The sequence below is a fragment of the Lissotriton vulgaris genome, chromosome 12 (genome assembly GCF_964263255.1).
Source record: "Lissotriton vulgaris chromosome 12, aLisVul1.2, whole genome shotgun sequence".
NCBI classification, from domain to species: domain Eukaryota; kingdom Metazoa; phylum Chordata; class Amphibia; order Caudata; family Salamandridae; genus Lissotriton; species Lissotriton vulgaris.
Window position 1 is genome coordinate 409,372,143 of NC_141700.1, and position 17,695 is coordinate 409,389,837.

The following is a 17,695-nucleotide window of genomic DNA, read 5'->3' on the forward strand; positions in this document are numbered from 1 at the left end:
CCTTGCCCACTTTATATGGTACTCCTCACACCTTGAAAGAGGGGGAGCGACTCCACAGTCTGTACCCAAAAAGAGAGTGGTCTTTCTACCTTGAGTGCACTAAAGAGTTATGGGTGAACGACCAACTCTTTGTGGGGTACGTTAGATCAGAGAAAGGTTGTGCTGTGCAGAATAGGACTATCTTGTGACGGGTCATCCTCTGCATCAACATTTGCTTTGCTCTGGCCAAGAAACAACCTCCTGAAGGCTTAAGAGGTCATTCTACTAGAGATAAGGCTGTTACAGTCCTCAACATTTGTCAGGCTGCAACATGGTATCCTGCACACGTTTACCAAGCACTACTGCCTGGACAGTCAAGTCCGCAGGGACAGGCTTTTGGCTGGTCTATCCTGCAGAACTTCCTGGGTACTACGTAGAAATGCATTGAACCACTTAACTCCCTTGCCTAAATGGAAAAATAACAATGTTGATGGTCAGGATATCGTTGATTTTGCATGCTATTTTTATACATGAAAATCAGATTGAATACTTTAGAAGTTGACTTTGTATGTATATGAAGGAGATGAACATTACTAAAATTGACTGTAATATGTTATTGGAATTCCAACAGGGATGTGGAAGATCCAGAGTATAAGCCAGCTCCTGCATTATTTAAAGATGATATGGAGGTATTGTGTCAAAAACCTTTTATTCTTCATGTTTTAGGCAAAGTCTAGAATATCTTCCTGATTAACTTTTTTTTCTAAATCTCATGTTGATTTAAGTGATTCTGTCTCCATTTATTTTGTGAAGGCCAAAAGGATGACTATTATTCCGTTAAAATGTTTGAATTCTTTGAATATCAGTTGAAATGAAAAAGCTATGCAATGGAATGCAAGATTTAGTTATCCAGCATTTAAATGTTTGTGAAGATCTTCAAGTTCTTAGTCTATGTGGGCACAGAAAAAAAATCTAAAATGATCAGTTGAGCTATGCATTTTCCAAGTTGAGTGTAAAGTTTATAACTGATTAACAGTTTTGTTTTGCTGCAATCAGAAATTTCGATGATTGCATTTCTGAAATATATCCATGTTTTTGTTCTTTAGGATGATGCTTCGTCGCCTGGAGATCTTGTAATAGCTGATGGGGGTAAGAAATTATGCAAATCTACGAGTGGGACTATACATCTATCACTGTCTTGGTTTCTCTTTGCTCTTGATTTAGTGTGTGATGAGAACATGCTGATTAAGCTCATTCACCTTACATGGATAGATACAATTCTAGTACCTTGCTGCTGACACCACTAGTTCTTATCAGGCCCTTTCAAGCAGTTTAATCTGATCTATTTGTACTATATAAGAATACACCATCCGGTTCAATTACTGCTTGATAAATCTATAGATAATCTCATTGAGCACAGATATGGATGCAATGCTTACTGTTTATTAATCTTAAAACATTAAGAGAATGTTTGTCATGTTTGCCTTGTGTTTTTTTAAGATATTTAAATCTACACTGCACTATACCTTCAGAAATAGATATTCTGACCGTAGATGCCTCACCTTTTGAATATTCCTCTGGCGTTTGACAATCTAAAACCGTTTTCAGCAGTAATTCTGTGCGTCCGTGGGTGGTGCCATATAGCTCCGCACTGATGTTTTTCTGCCTTGGATAGGGCATGCGAGGCCCATGTAGGTGCCTCTCCTGTGCGCAGTCATCTGTTCCTTCCTTTCTTTCCACACCACTGGATGCAATTCCAGGGCTAAGTCTTAACTCCTTGAAATATTTAACCTCAAAAGGTTTTTGCGTGCAGGGGAAATGTCGCCTCCCAAAACAATAGGTTTTAAGCCCTGTAAGGACAGTTACAAACAAATGTCTGTGACAGATCCTCATCAGGTTTGCCAGGGGCCAATGCACAACTCTAAGGCCTGCTGTGACTGTGCACCAATGAACCCGAAGGCCATTCAAGACTTCGGGCTAGATTGAGACACATCGGCTACTGGGCTGAGGGTGCGGCCCACCATTCAGAACTGCATTGGACGCCCCAGTGCCTACAACCACTGGGACCCGGACCGGTCTGGTGATCACATAGGGGCCCTGTGTGCGTATCAGGCCTGCGCAGGGAGATGTGTTGTCCTAGGGAACTGTGGCACAAGGTACACTGCCTGATATTGAGGGGTCCCCTGCTGACCAGTGGTACCTGGTGAAATCCCTGCAGTTTTCTGCTTAGTTGGGCGCTGGGAGTTCTACTTCGCCTTCTAACCACCTGACATAGACATTGGTGAACAGACCACTTGCTGATCTTGACACCTCTCCTGGCCCTACAATTTACTCCCTGCCTGCTGGGCTCATCCTGCTGCAGCTGCACCTTTGGACTGCAAAGACACCTACTCTCGAGGGCGGAAAACAGGTTGGGCGTCCTGCGAGCCAGGTCCCTTTAGTGGGCCTTCTTGGCCAATCTCCTTAGGCAGCAGAAGCGGCTAAGCTAGCCTTGGTGCGGCTTGTGGTCTGGGAGCTAGATTCTGTGAGGCCCGGCCTGGGACAATGCCCAGTGTGATCCTAGGTGATACCTTGGAGGCATGTGGACTTGAATCCACTTACACGGTGGCTAGACAATGAAAGCCTCATGGAACTCGGACCAACAACTACCAGAAGGATTACACACTCACAGTGCCTAATTTGATTGCCCTCCTTCCCCCTCTACGCCCTTCCAGCCACCGTGGGTAAAGACAAACAGGCGAACGCTGGGTATAAACAGAGTACCAGGGATAACTATACGACTGCTTCTGGAAGCGAAATGGTTGGCAACCCGCCCCCTGAAAACACGATGTTGCTGGCAGCCAACAATCCCTCATGCAAAGCCTTGAAGCAAAAATAGGCACCGTGGGATCCGAAGTATCTTTCCTGCCACAAGATTTTTGCAAAGCAGTAGACCGGATCACTGAAGCCGAAACCCATGTCTCCCCCGTAGAAGATACAGTGGCCTCCCTTAAAAAAAGTAAATAAGCTCACAATAGTGACACGAATTAGCGGCCCGAATTGAAGATGCAGAAAGCTGTTCGCGGCTAAGCAACTTACACCTGGTAGGATTTCCGGAAGGCTGTGAGGAACCATCGATAAATGACTTTCTGACAAAACGGCTGCAATCTTTGTTGCCAGGTGACTCCTTATCCCCCTGCTTCATAGTAGAAATAGCCCATCGGCCGTTGACCAAAAAGCCCCCTCCCGGTGAGTGGCCGCAATCGGTGATAGCTAAACTCCTGAACTACGTAGACAGGGACACAATATTACATTTCGCAAGAACACATAAAGATCGTCTGCTTTACTGCTCGCATCCCATAATGGTGTTCCCAGACTATACCAAACTTGTACAGAAACAGCGACAGTCATTTGTAGCGGCTAAACGCCGGCTCCGAGAGCTAACATGTCAAACATGATACTCTGCCTAGCCTGGATGCGAGTGATCTATATAGAAGTCATACTTTTTCGACTCCCCGGAAGCCATTTTCTTGTGGACTGATGAAAACCTACATCTTAAGCCGTATACCCCTCTGCTAATAGAATCAGACTCCTCGCAAGGTTCTCAAAGAAAAGGCCAAACTAGAAGTAATTCCAAGTGGCGACACATATCTCAATCCAACTGGCGCTCTCAAGTCCAAGGCGAAGTGCCATAAAACTGATGCGTATGGCTGACATACGGTCCTGATGGCATGCTATGCCACAACCCCGTAACTTCCAGATGCAGACGTGGGGTCATTCTAATCGGCTCTAGGCCCCCAATGAAAGCTGCTACGCCCCTAAACTGTCATATTTAGTAAATTGGGAATGTTAAGATCCAGTTGGTGGAGCTCCTTGGGTCCGCTTGTTGGGGCCTCAATGATTTCTACGCCTCAACCAATACTCCTCGATTGTGAATGTGTGGGGGTGGGCTGGGGATGGAGGGAAGTTTCATATTGTTACCTTTTTACCATAGCAGGCACCGCATACACACTGAGAACAGACTCCTACACTGCTGCAACAGAAAACTTTGATATCCTATGGCATCTCATGCCCCTAACTGCCAGCTAGGAGAGTTAAACATAGTGACTTGTAACATCAGGGGTCTACTCCACAAAATCAAGAGAGGGGCAGTGTTGAAATTAGCTAATCGTTATGAAGCCAACGTTCTTCTATTACAAGAGAGACACCTTCTAGGGAACAAAACCCCATGCCTAAAACGATTTGGATACACTATAATTTACCATTTGGGTTTCACACGAGGATCATGAGGCACTGCAGTGCTGATGCACTGCCTGGTCCCATATACCATCCCCAAGCATTGGTTGGACCCTAGAGGTCGATACACCCTTGTTACCGTCTTACTATTGGGAGAACAACTAACCATTGGCAGTATCTATGCCCCGCCCCACTGGGGAAAACGGTGATAGACAAGATTTCCCAGGTGTGGGGGGAACTCCCTGAGGGCTTAACCATACTGAGGGTGATTTGAACGGTGTGATGACAGAACGAGACCACTGGCGTGCTTCGGGACAGGTTCATCATACCAGGAAGTCCAAACTCAATCTCCTAGCCGGCGCCCTGGGTGGTCGGATGCATGGTTCACATATACTTCAGCAGTACATGATACACTCTCCCTACTAGATTATATTTTCCTCTTCCATAGCTATATGCATAAGGTGTCCTGTGTCTCCATCCCTCACAGAGGGCTGTCCGATCACTCTCCGGTTCAACTCAAACTACACCTAAAATCTCAATGGCCCCTCTATCGATGTGAATGTCTCCCTGGCATCTTAAAGATCCCAATTACCAGGAAACCCTTCTACAATCTATCACAGACTATATTTTAATAAATACGGACACAGCTCAATCCAAAATTATCCTTCGGGAGACCCTCAACCCACAATCCAAGGTGTAGATATTCGTTTTCGGACAGGCGGAAGACGTAAACGCCTTGCCCACATAATAGACTTAGAGGATCATCAGCTAACGCTAGAGAGTGCCAACTGATCACCAATGCCACCCTGAGACTGTGGCAGCAACCTTCTCCAGACTCAGCAAGAAATACATATACTCCTGACAAACGAGGTACAGGAGACCTGGCTGGCAGCACAGCATAGGATCTGCCATGGGGCAACAAGTCAAGCAAAATGTTACATAGTCTCTGCCAGGCTAAGATGGTCCTATCCCCTGTTCCAGCACTATGCAACGCGGAGGGCTGCACGTCTCCAGCAGCAGTTACGCAGGTCCTCGCCACATATTATGCCTCCCCCCTACCAACGAAGAGAAGAAGTTTTCCTGAAGCCTGCCCCCCGACTCTCCCCCCCCCCCTCCACCGCCTGAAGACCCCCTTCATACGTCCTATATCTCTGCTCAACGTTCCGTCTAAACGACTCTGTAAAGTCCTAGCTAATCGCCTCAGGTCATGTATCCATGACCTCATCCATTCAGATCAGTCAGGCTTTTATGCCCCAGCGATCCACAAGACACAGCATTAGACGAGTCCACAATGCCCCTGCCAAGGCCCGATATTTAGGTCGGCCTACGGCCTTCTTCCTTAGCAGATATGGCAAGGTGTTTGATTCCTTAAGCTGGATATACCTTTTTAAGCTCCTTTACACCATCAACATTGGACCCTGTTTCCTAGCGTATATTCAACTGCTGTACACACTTATCGGCCTCAGTTTGAGTGGCTGGACACCGATCATCCCCCTTCCCTATCCATCGGGGTGCGCAAGGACCCATTGATCCGCGGATTTGAATGGACACGCGAATGCTCAGATAGAATAGCATTCCATGCTGGCGATCTCCTATTCTTCATGACCTACCCTTAGTCTTCGGGACCCCGCATCCTTCAGAACTTGCAGGTGTTTTTGGGAATCCTCTGGATCTGAATGAAAGTTAGTTATAGATTCCTTACCTTAGAATTACCCCCATATGTCAGACTGGATCCGGAAAGTTTTTCATCCGCAGTACCCCTGCACGTCGGAAGGTGCAATTGGTCGACTCCGCGTTCGTCGTGGTCTCCGGGATGATGTTGCAGTAGCTACATAGATGCTACTGTTGCGTGCTGATGTCAGTTCTTTCTTTTTTCACTTTTTGACTGACTGTTTCTCGACCTGTGTCAACATTGTTTTTTGAGTCCATCGACTCCTGGTGCACGAGGGATGCCCGGCTTCAAGACTTGCGGTTCCTGTAGCCGACTGATGTCGGTAACGGATCCGCACCGCGTCTGCCTCTTCTAGCTGGAGCGCGACCACGACCCCAAGTCGTGCTGCGACTGCTGGACCATGAATCCAAAGTCTTTGGAGGAGCGGTCCAAAAACCTTCTCAAGGCCCGGCAGTCGGCTCTTTGCCGTTCGAGGTCGCGTAGGTGGTCGAGGGACCGGTCGCAGAGCCAACATCACTCTTCATCCACCTCTTTGTACTCTGTCAGGTAAGTCGAAGCGCAAGAAGTCTTCTAAGAAGCATCGTTGCTCTTCAACTTTTCCCAATTCGTCTGCATTAGCGAGGAGGGATGCGGGTGGTGCCCCTCCTGTGGCTCCGCTTACGGAGCCCGAAAGGCCGACTCCGGGCTTCCCTCCCTTCCCGGGGCCTGGAGCGACCCCTGCCCAGCGTTGTCAATTTTACGAAGCGATGCATGCCATCTTTGGTCAGCCCCACTCTGCCGGCGCGCCTTCAGGCCCCACGGACTCGGCTTGGGGCCCTGGGGCTTTCACTCCGGATGCTCCGGCACCCCAGGGCCCCCTTGGATACAGGCCTGGATCCAGATCGGTGCCGGTCGACCTTGTGACAGCTGGTTCCGATTCCACCGACACCACTTCTGCAACCGGCATTGGCTGTGTCCTTTGCCGACCCCGGCCGCCTCCTAGAGGTGGATACGGAGCCGGACCGGCAAAGACGGTCCGGCTCCATATCACCCGTCTCTTTCGAAGTCCCCTGTTGTAAATAGATTCCTTGAGGGCATTACTCCTCTTTTTCATCCTATTCCCTTCGTACTGCCCCAGTTGGTCTTGAACTTGCTTCTTACATGTCTTAAGTGTGCTTCCTTTGAGCCGCTACATAACTGTCTTCTCAGGCTTTTCACTTTGAAAACTGCCTTTCTGGTGGCCATTACCTTTGCACGCAGGGTGAGTGACTACAAGCTCTATCTTCAAACTTACCTTTCGGACTGTCCATCCGGACAAGGTTTTCCTTAGAACTAGACCTTCCTTTCTTCCCAAGGTTGTTACTTCTTTCCACATTGGCCAAACCATCACTTTGCCCACCTTCTTTCGGCCTCTGCATTCTTCAAAAGTGGAAGAGAGGTGCCACCGCCTGGATCCAAAATGTGCGCTTTCCTTCTACTTTGATCGCACCACACAATTCCTGGTGGACGACCAGCTCTTTGTTGGTTACATGAGCCCTAAGAAAGGTCAGCCGTGCACAAACGGACCATCTCCAGGTGGGTCGTTCTGTGCATCAAAGCTTGCTATTCTTTGGCAAAGAAGGAGCCTCCAGTGGGACTACGTGCCCATTCCACCAGGGCGACGGTAGCTACCACTGCTTTGGGACGGGGTGTCCCCCTTATTGACCTCTATCAGGCAGCTAGGTGGGCATTGCTGCACACGTTCAACAAACACTACTGCCTGGACAGCCAAGTCCAGAGAGACGGCTTCTTTGGCCTTTCTGTTCTCCAGGACTTTCTGGTGTGAACTTAGTTCGCAGACTCACCTCCGGGGTTGGTATTGATGGGGTATCTATTCTAAGGTAAGGAATCAATAGCATTTTCTTTCAGAAGGACAAGTTACTTACCTTTGTTTACGATATATCTGTAAGAAAAATAGGTCAGTTACAGATTCCTTACCACCCCACCCATCCTCTGTGTTCTGTGAACTGACTTCTAGGGTTAAGGACTTCCTTTCAGGGCGCTAGTTTTGTGCACCATGGGTCAGTGTCTTGCATGGCTCTGCGCTTCTGGCGTGGAAAGTAGTGTACAGAACCGATGTCAGCACGTGAGGGCTGCTTTCTGTGTAGCTACTGTGACGTCATCCCGGCGACTACGACGCCAACGATGAACGCAGAGTCGACCAATGCCACCTTCAGACGTGCAGGGGTACTGCTGACGAAAATCTTTCCGGATCCAGTCTGACGCCTGGGGTAATTCTAAGGTAAGGAATCTTTAACTAACCTATTAACTTTTTCGTTAGGCGCTAATCCCTCCAAATCGCTTCTGTACCTATTGTACGGCTACCAGAGACGCCAGACTTGAGCAGCACAAAGAAATCCATGCTGTTGACTGGTTCAAATAGTTGGGATTTTTCCTATCATCATGCCCCACGATCTCATGGACACGTGACATCACCCCACTACTTCCTGCAGCGCTGTAGGAAACTGCAATCTGGTCACACCTACCCCTATCATTATATGCTCGATCTACCATCTTCAAAATGATTACTGTGCCCCATTTATTATATAAATTACAAATTTTCTCATACCACATTCCATGCTCCTGGTTTAACCGACTGAACGCACTCCTCAACCAATTCCTATGGCAGGGAGGAGTGATTCCGGTGGCTCTAAATACATGTATACAGTCGACCTACTGCTGGGGTGTTACTGCGGCAGATATATACGCGTATTATAGTGCAGCCCATCTCCTTGTCATAAACGAATGGTGGTATAGCCCACAATTGGACCCAGCATATGCTGTGGAACGACTAGCAATGGCAAAAGTTCCTATATAGTCAGATCAGTCTAGACACCCTCCCACCAGCTAGCAAAACTGTTATACTACTGTGGCGACTCATAGTGAAAAGCATGGGCTTGATGGGATGGTTGACTTGGGTGACTCCGCTGTGGCAGGGCACATATATATGTTCTGTCTCTGCGTTGACAGAATTCATAAATGGGACCTCCTTGGAATATCTACAGTAGCCAACATCATGCAGAGTTGTACCCTTAAATCCTTTAAGCATTTGGAAATGGAGTTTCAACTACATAAATCACAGTTTTATAGATATTTACAATCGAGGCACACCCTAAACCCCAAAATTAGCTAACTAGAGAAGCTGCCTGAGTTACACCCCCTAGAGGGCCGCCTACTAATGGGAGATTTGGGGGCGCATAAGATCAGAAAAATATATCGGACCTGGATTACTCATACACAAAATACACTGCACAAGACCAGAGCCACCTGGGAAGTTAATATACCAACCATAACAGACGATGACTGGGCCGAGGCCTTGGCTAGTCCCCGATTGTAGGAAGGTGGATACCTGACTATGGTTGCCCCCAACTTTTTGCCTGGTGTTTTGCTGGTTTTCCGACTTAGTTGACCTGGGGCCCTGCCAATCAGGACCCCAGGCCTACTGCTCTCTCTCTAAAATGGATTCCATGTACCTTAGGTACATTTCCAATTGGTACTGGGCCACCTTATCAGACCCTGTAACTCAGGGCATAGGTGTACCCAGGGCCTACCAGGGGCTGAAGCATGTATTATGCCACCCCTGGATGGCCGTCTAAATCTGACACAACTGGCTGCACGACAGCTGGGGCAAGGTGGTGTAATCACCCTTTGCTTTAGATATAGTATACCTATATCTAACCCTAAAATGGACACACAGATTCCTATCAGTCACTCCTATGGCAGGCCTTGACAATCCTGAAGGCAGAGTGCTTTGAATTGTGTGAAATGGTGCTCTGGCATGAGCTGAGCCCGTTTGCAGCTTGCGGAACCAAGTCCTAATAGCTGTTCCATGATAACGCATACCATATACTCTTAAGTGCATTATAATCCTCGCGGTTAAATGCTATTTCTGGTATCGCTTTATCAAAACATGTCGAGTAAGGTGTCATACGAATTGGAATACTAACCCCTCGCCAATTCTGGCGACGGGGTTAGCATTCCACCCTTCTAGAGGGACACGACATGTATGTAACTGTGAACCCCGGTTAAAGTTAACTCAAGCCTCAGCTCCACAAAATGGATGCTGCCACCACAGACACGAGTCTGACCTCCTGCTGCTGGGAGTCCTTCCAGCGAGGAGAGCTTGGACAAAGGGTTTCCTGTCAGGGGCGGTGCTGGCACCATCCCAGACAGGGTTTTGTGTATCCTGGGTAGGCAGGGCTTTACAGGAAGGTGACTGCAGAGTGGCACCCCGGTGCTCACTACGCATTTGCCGGCTAGAACCAGTTCCAGGGGCACACCAGCCCCTGGCCTGGGGAAAGTCCGGCATGGGAGAGGGGTGTAACCACCCCCCTTCCTGGTCCCACCCCTAGGGCAGGACCTAGTCGCGTACCCACCCCTTTCTTTAGGATAAAGGCAGGAGCGGGGACCCTTCCAAATTAGATCATCTTTGAATCAAGAAACTACTTTCTACGAAAGGAACTCTCGACTTCTTCTCAAGATTTCTCCCTTGTGGCTAAGGAGTAGTCACCCTGCATCCGCAGGCACCATCTAAGAACTCTGCGGTTTGCTGCACGTCCTTCCTCAGGAATCCGACCGACCAGCACGACGAGACCCGGCTTCCCTGGCACCTCTGACCTCTACCTACCTCTACAGCTAAGCTGAGAACCGTAGGTGCGACGAGACCTCGAGGGACCGGCCATCATCAGAACTGCATGACTTCTATCCAGCACGACCGCCGAGGGATCCTCTGGTGAGTGCTTTGGGGTCCGAGAAGCCCCGACCCTGAGCAGCTCCAGCACCGAAGTCCAGCCTCCCAGCATCCACGACATCTGCGTGGGGCCCTTCTGCTTGTTGCTGCTCACCGCGTTGTTTGGCTACTAGCCCGCTGGCTTGTGGCCTTCCTAACTACGCCCGACGACATCACCGCTGCTGGTCTGGTTGCTCCAGACTGGCCCTTGCTCCCTTCCAAAAGAGGAGCACCCCGGACCCTCCTGGTCCACACCAGACGCCATTTTAGGTCCACCGCGTGGGCTTGAATTTGCCAAGACTTGTTGCCCCAATCCTGGGTCCAGCGACGTCGACAGCATCATCCATCGTGGGACAGCTCGCACCTCCATCCTGGTCGCCGACAACGCCTCCTGGTCCGTGAGACTGCAGAGCCCAGCGTCGCCCACTCACCTAGTCGAGGTGACTACCATCCGATGCCCTCCTGGTGCCATCTGACTACTGGCTAGTGGTCACGAACTTGGTCCCCTCTGCTTTCAGGTGTCATCCATCTTCGATCCAGGCTTGGATCACTCGAACAATCTTCACTGGTCGCCTGCCAGCAACTCCTTTCTTCAGGCTCCTGGTTCGTCTACGAGGATTCCCGACGTCTTTTGAGACCTATGCAGCTGCAGCCCCTGGGCTAGGTAACTTCGGCATTTCGGTGCCCCAGCATAGCCTCACTATCCAAGGGTCAGGATCCACTGTCGTTTTCGATCTACCTAGTCGGGTTCGCCCGAGAACTCTAACTTTGTGAAATCTAGCTACCATAGACTTTGTCCCGCATCCCGCGTGAGAGTGCACACTCTAGTAATCTGAAGGTTCAGTAACGTAGTCCTAGCGATTCCAAAGCCTATTAGTACAGTACTTACCTGCTAGTACTTTCGCATTCCACTTCCATAGTATATGGTTTTTCGTGCCCCTCGGGCATTTGTGTAAATTGTGCAACTTGAAGTATTTTCATAAGAGTTTTGTTGTGTGCTTAGTACCCTGTCCTCATAAAGAGTACAGGGCTGTTGTGATCTAAATAAATACACTGTTTATTTTCATAACACTTGTGTGGTGTCCTTTCACTTGGTGTTCAAGGGGTATATGTGATGGTATAACAGCTGGCTTAACACGCCCTCTAGAGTTTAGCCTGAAGTCTGCTCGTATCCACGCTACTAGGATAGCTGGTCTATAAGGTTGACTTACAACCAATCACCATAAGGGTTGTTTGGACTGATACAAAGTGCTCACTAGAATAGTGAACATTATATATCAGGCCAACTTCTCACACCGATGCGCTGCGATCTCTTTGCGATATTGTCTCATCCAATTTAAATATTTACACCGTGCATATTATACCCGATCCAGTCTATGAAGAATGGGGGTTATCCAATCCCACAATGCCTCCACTGTGTGGAGGCTGAAGACACTTTCCTACATACGGTGTGGAGCTGTGAGGCGATCCAGCCATTTTGACAGAGAGTTGGTCCTGTCTTGGGCATGTCCTGCGATGGGCCATTCCCAATGAACCCAGGCTGATTTTATTTCATAGCACGGAGGAGATTGGTTGAAACGGCTACAAACAGCACCTGCTGTCCCTGGGCCTCACATTGGCCAAAAGGGACATAGTCCAAAAATGGAACGCAACTGATCCGCCGAGCCTGGGGGGATGGAAAAAAGCCATGGACAAATGTATAAGTGCAGAGATTGTGTTCTGCCAAGCCTGGGGCTGCCCGCAGAAACACCGAAAGATCTGGTCCAATCAATCAATTAATTAGTGATTTATTAAGTGTGCTACTCACCCATGAAGCTCTCAAGGCGCTGGGTTGGGGGGGTTAGCTGAAGAGCCAGGTCTTGATGGCCTTCCGAGGTGTTCTGGGAGGGGACAAGTCTGATGTATCCTGGGAGCTTTTTTCAAGTCTTGGCTGCAATATGAGAGAAGGATCTTCCACCTGCTCTGGCCCTGCAGATGCGTGGGGTTTCGGCAATTGGGAGGTTGGAAGATCGTAGGTTCCTTTTGGCTACGTGGAAGTTGATTATTTCATTAAGGTATTTGGGTACTGTGTTGTGCAGGCATTCGTAGGCGTGGGTGAGGATCTTGAAAGTGACTGTTCTCCATGGGGAGCCAGTGGAGCGTTCAGCGGTGTTGGCTGATGTGTTTGGTCCATGGGATGCAGAGTGTGAGAAGTTGGCCTGATATATGATGCTCACTAGTTCTAGTGATCACCTTGTATCAGTCCAAACAACCCTTATGGTGATTGGTTGTAAGTCAACCTTATAGACCAGCTATCCTAATGGTAGCATGGACAAAGCATTCTTAGGCTAAACTCTATTGGCATGTGAAGCTAGCTGTTTTACCACATATAACCCCTTGAATACCAAGTGAAAGGACACCACACAGGTAGTTATGAAAATAAACAAGTATTTATTAACTAACATACACCTCTGAACTCTTTATGAGGTCAGAGGGCTAAGCACATGACAAACTCTTAGGAAAAATACACTTAAGTTGCACGATTTACACTGGTGCCCTAGGGGCACGACAAACCATATACTAAGAACAATGGAATGCGAGGAAAGAAGGTACTGTAAGGAGATCCAGAGGCTGGAGGATCGCTGGGACTACGCTACTGACCAGGTAAGTAAGGAGCAGGAGGCCCACGGGACTCACGTGCAGATTGGAAACTCTCACGCTGGATGCGTACCAACGTCTATGGATGCTACAGTTTAAAGAATTATGGATTCCGGACGAACCCGGCTGGATGGAGGGAAAACAGTGGACCTGAACACTAGGATAGTGAACACTGACTTCAGCACCTAGAAGCTTTAGTTACCTAACCCACAGGCTGCGGGTGCATAGGGCTGAAGTGGTGTCGGGTTTGCTGCGTTGATCCCGGCGATGCCTGAAACAAGGAGTTGCTGGCAGGCAGCCAGATGGAGGAGTCCGGTGGTTCCAGGGATGGAACTAGGAAGAAGAAGTCCTGAAAGGGAAGGGGACAGAGTCTCGGTCACTAGCCAGTGACGGTGCTGGAACCAGATGCTGTCGCCGCAGTCAGGTGGAGGACGGGACACTTCTCTCTGTAGCTGCGCGGACCAGGAGCTGTTCTCTACGACCAGGCTGGAGGCATGAGCTGTCCCACGTAGTCTGCTGCTGTTGGCGGTGTTGGATCGTCGATCTGGTCAACAGGCCTTGGCAAGTGCAAGCCACGTGGTGGAACAAAGATGGCGTCTGGTGCGGACCAGGAGGGTCGGGGGTGCTTCCCGTTCACAGGGAAGCAGTGTTGAATTCTTCAGGTCGTCGTCTCAGAGGTCACTAGCCAGCCGGCAAGTGACCAGACAACAGGACAAGCAGCAACCAAGCAAAAGGGCCCCACTCAGATCTCGTGGATGCTGGGGGGCTGGTCTTTGGTGCAGGAGCTGCGTCGGTGTGGGGCTTCTCAGACCCCAATGCACTCACTCGAGGATCCCTCGGCGGCCGTGCTGGAAACGCTGTGCAGGTTTCTTCAAGATGGCCGTCTCCAAGTTGCTCGTCGCACCCACGGGTCTCAGCTGTGCTGTGGATGTGGGTAGAGGTCAGAGGAGTCTGGAGGTCCGGGTCTCGTCGAGCTGGGTCGTCGGGTTCCAGGAAGGAAGGACTTGCAGCAAACCGCACAGGAGCTTGATGGTGCCTGCGAAGCAGGATGGTCACTCCCTGACCATAGGGGAGATTCTTCAGTCTTCTGATGTTCAGGAGGTCGAAGATCAAGAGTTCTTCGTGGAAGTTGTCAAGATTAATCTAACTTGGAATGGGACCAGCTCCTACCTTTATTCAGCTAAAGGGGGCTGCACTATGACTAGGTCCCTCCCCTGGGTGGGACCAGGAAGGGGGGTGGTTACACCCCCTATCCTTTGTCCGGTCTTGCGCCAGCTCTGGGGCTGGAGGGCCCCAGGAACTGGTTTAGACCGGAGTATGCACAGAGACACCTTGTGTGCCCCAGGCATGTCTCATTCCTTTCAGCCCTGTCCTACCTAATACACAAAATCCTGTCTGGGGTGGTGCCAGCACCTGCCAAGGCAGGAAACCCTTTGTCCAAGCCTCCCTCGCTGGAAGGACTCCCAGCAGCAGGAGGTCAGACTTGTGTCTGTGGTGGCAGCATCCATTTTGTGGTGCTGAGGCTCGAGTTAACTTTAACCGGGGTTCACAGTTACATACATGTCGTGTCCCTCTAGAAGGGTGGAATGCTACCCCCGTCGCCAGAATTGGTAAGGGGGTAGTATTCCAATTCGTATGACACCTTACTCTACATGTTTTGATAATGCTATACCGAAGTTAGCATTTGACCGCGAGGTTCATAATGCACTTAAGAGTATATGGTATAGCGTTATCATGGAACAGCTATTAGGACTTGGTTCCGCAAGCTGCAAACTGGCTCAGCTCATGCCAGAGCACCATCTCACATAATTCCAAGCACTCTGCCTTCAGAATTGATAAGGCCTGCCATAGGAGTGACTGATAGGAATATATGCGTCCATTTTAGGTTTAGATATAGGGATACTATATCTAAAGCAAAGGGTGATTACACCACCTTGTCCCAGCTGTCGTGCAGCCAGTTGTGTCTGTTTAGTTGGCCAGCCAGGGGTGGCATAATACATGCTTCAGCTCCTGGTAGGCCCTGGGTACACCTATGCCCTGGATACCTAAGGTATGCTGTACAGGGACTGATAAGGTGGCCCAGTACCAATTGGTAAATGCACCTAAGGTACATGGTTGTCAATTTAGAGAGAGAACAGCTAGGCTGTGGGTCTGATTAGCAGGCCCACAGCCAGGGAAAGTCGTAAACCAGTGAAGCAAAAAGCAAAAATCGGGGGTGACCATAGGATTGCAGACCCTACTCTCCTACACAGAGGACGAGTCGGGCGGCGGAATTCTGTATCATCCGGAGTTTCTGGAGTAGGGACTTGTTCATTCTGGTGTATAGAGCTTTTCTATAGTCCAGTCTGCTGGTGATGAGTGCTTGGGTGACTGTTTTCTTTGATTGCGTGGGTATCCATTTGAAGGTCTTGCAGAGGATGCGGAGGGTGTTGAAGCACCTGGAGGTGACGGTGTTGATCTGTTGGTTCATGGTGAGCAATGAGTCGAGTACGATGCCAAGGTTTTTGGCGTGGTCAGAGGGGGTCGGTGGGCTTCTGAGTACTGTCGGCCACCAGGTGTTGTCCCATGCTGAAGGAGTATGAGGACTTCTGTCTTCTCGGCGTACAGCTTGAGGCAACTGTTGGTCATCCAGACGGCGACCTCCTGCATACCATTCTGAAAGTTGCCTGGCGGTGGCGGGGTCTTTGGTGAGGGAGAGGATGAGCAGGGTGTTGTTGGTATAGGAGACGATGTTGAGTACGTGTTGTCGGACGATGGTGGCTAGGGGGGCCATGTAGATGTTGAAGGAAGTCTGGCTCAGTGATGATCCCTGTACGTCTAACTGGGCGACATATTGCGGTATTGAACTACCCCTAAAACCCTCTCCCCTCCCGCCACACCCTGACCCTCCATAAGGTCTCTAGTAACGCATACAATGCATTAATATGCCATCAACGGACAACCAAGAACATAGATCAATATACAGCTCATTGCACACCGCCATGAGTTACCAGTTAAGTTTGGTACGACGTATCAGTTGATCGGCCTGATTTTCCACCAGCCAACTTGTATTGGATTTTAAAAAAGCATGGTACTTTCAGTATGGCTGGTTAATTGAAATATACCTGTGGGCGTTGCCTATTCTGTACCTATAAAAATAATGAAATCTGTTGTGGAAAAAAAAACAGCAGGACCCGCCCCTTCCCATCCCAAGCTTTCTCCTGAGATGACACTAGAGCGTTTGCCATGCCTTAAGTAATTACTACAATGCGGGTGGTGAGATAGGGTAACGGTGCCATGGGGAAAAACTGGTATGATGACCTCCAAGATGCCATTGGCCTTGACACTTCTCCGGTGTTGGAACTCCTCTCCCCCAGGCCCTGCCACTGAGGAGAGTGCATCTTACACAATGGTCATGCAGAGGGCAGCCCACTACCTTCAAATCTTGATTAAAGTGCTCCAGCCAGGGCACATATCTATAGTGCTCCTCTTGCTCTTTGATGAGGCACTTACAGGTGCCTTCTTTGCGGCCTGGCCCAAACCTTGCACTGGCCCTAGGATTTTTTTCTCCGCACCTCTCCCCTGTTGGGCGAACCTGAATACATTTCTGACTACTTACCCCCAATATGGAGTTCAAATAAGTGGAGACCTTTGAGTAGAGGGTATATTCTTACACCAGCTTGGTCCTCAGGTCTGTGAGTGAAGATGTCACATGGGTTGCTGTTCCCATGCTCTCTGGGATTTGGTGGCTCAGTTCTACGAGGTGTCCGTGATGTGTGAAGTTAACAATTTATGGTGGCTTGAATACCACTGATTCTAGCGGGCAAGCCATTGGTACCAACTTCTCGATTTGCTACCACATCTAGCTTCGTTAAACCAATTTTTCTGGCGATGTCCAATTGTTCTTTATGGACATACCCTTTAACGAGACTCGCCTGTTTGGGTATAACGCAGATTCCTCACTGGAGTAGAAAAAAGGTAATTCCTATCTCTACAAGGTGTGTGAAAAGGCTACCAAGCTTCAAGGTTTGGTTTGAGGGGGTATCTTCTGTAGTAACTCGTTTGTCCATAAGTATACTGGCATTTGCACCTACTTGCTCTCCACTCACCAGCCGCTTCCAATATTGGCACTTGGTCTCTCATAAATAAAATAGGAGATAGGGATAATTTTTGTCATGATGAATGCCCCTGACCTCTAACTGCAATAGAGAGGCTTAATAAGGATGCATGGGCCATTAAACCCAAAAGAATCATCCGCAGCTAATCTGCTTTAGGTTTTTATTGTACCTGCCAATAAAAAAGGATATCTTTGGGATTATCCCATGGTATTTTTAATTTCACCCGTATCCCCTGGGTACTCGATATCTATTATATCAATAATTCTCACGTATTGGTATTGAGTCTGCCCTGGTAGTACCAACTTACCATGGTGGGATGAGGATGCTAGTGATGGTATAGTGTATTTT

At 49.1% G+C, this 17,695-nt stretch overlaps 1 protein-coding gene across 5 annotated transcripts in view; it reads left to right on the forward strand.

Moving 5' to 3' along the window:
* Positions 1–17,695, forward strand: part of CHD9 (chromodomain helicase DNA binding protein 9) — a 2,197,083-nt gene that overhangs the window by 1,650,146 nt on the left and 529,242 nt on the right. For all 5 annotated transcript variants that reach the window (XM_086945174.1, XM_086945175.1, XM_086945176.1 and 2 more), the window contains 2 exons: positions 611–668; positions 1,086–1,128. In XM_086945174.1, coding sequence (XP_086801300.1) covers positions 611–668; positions 1,086–1,128 — 101 coding nt within the window. The remainder of the gene's footprint in view (positions 1–610; positions 669–1,085; positions 1,129–17,695) is intronic.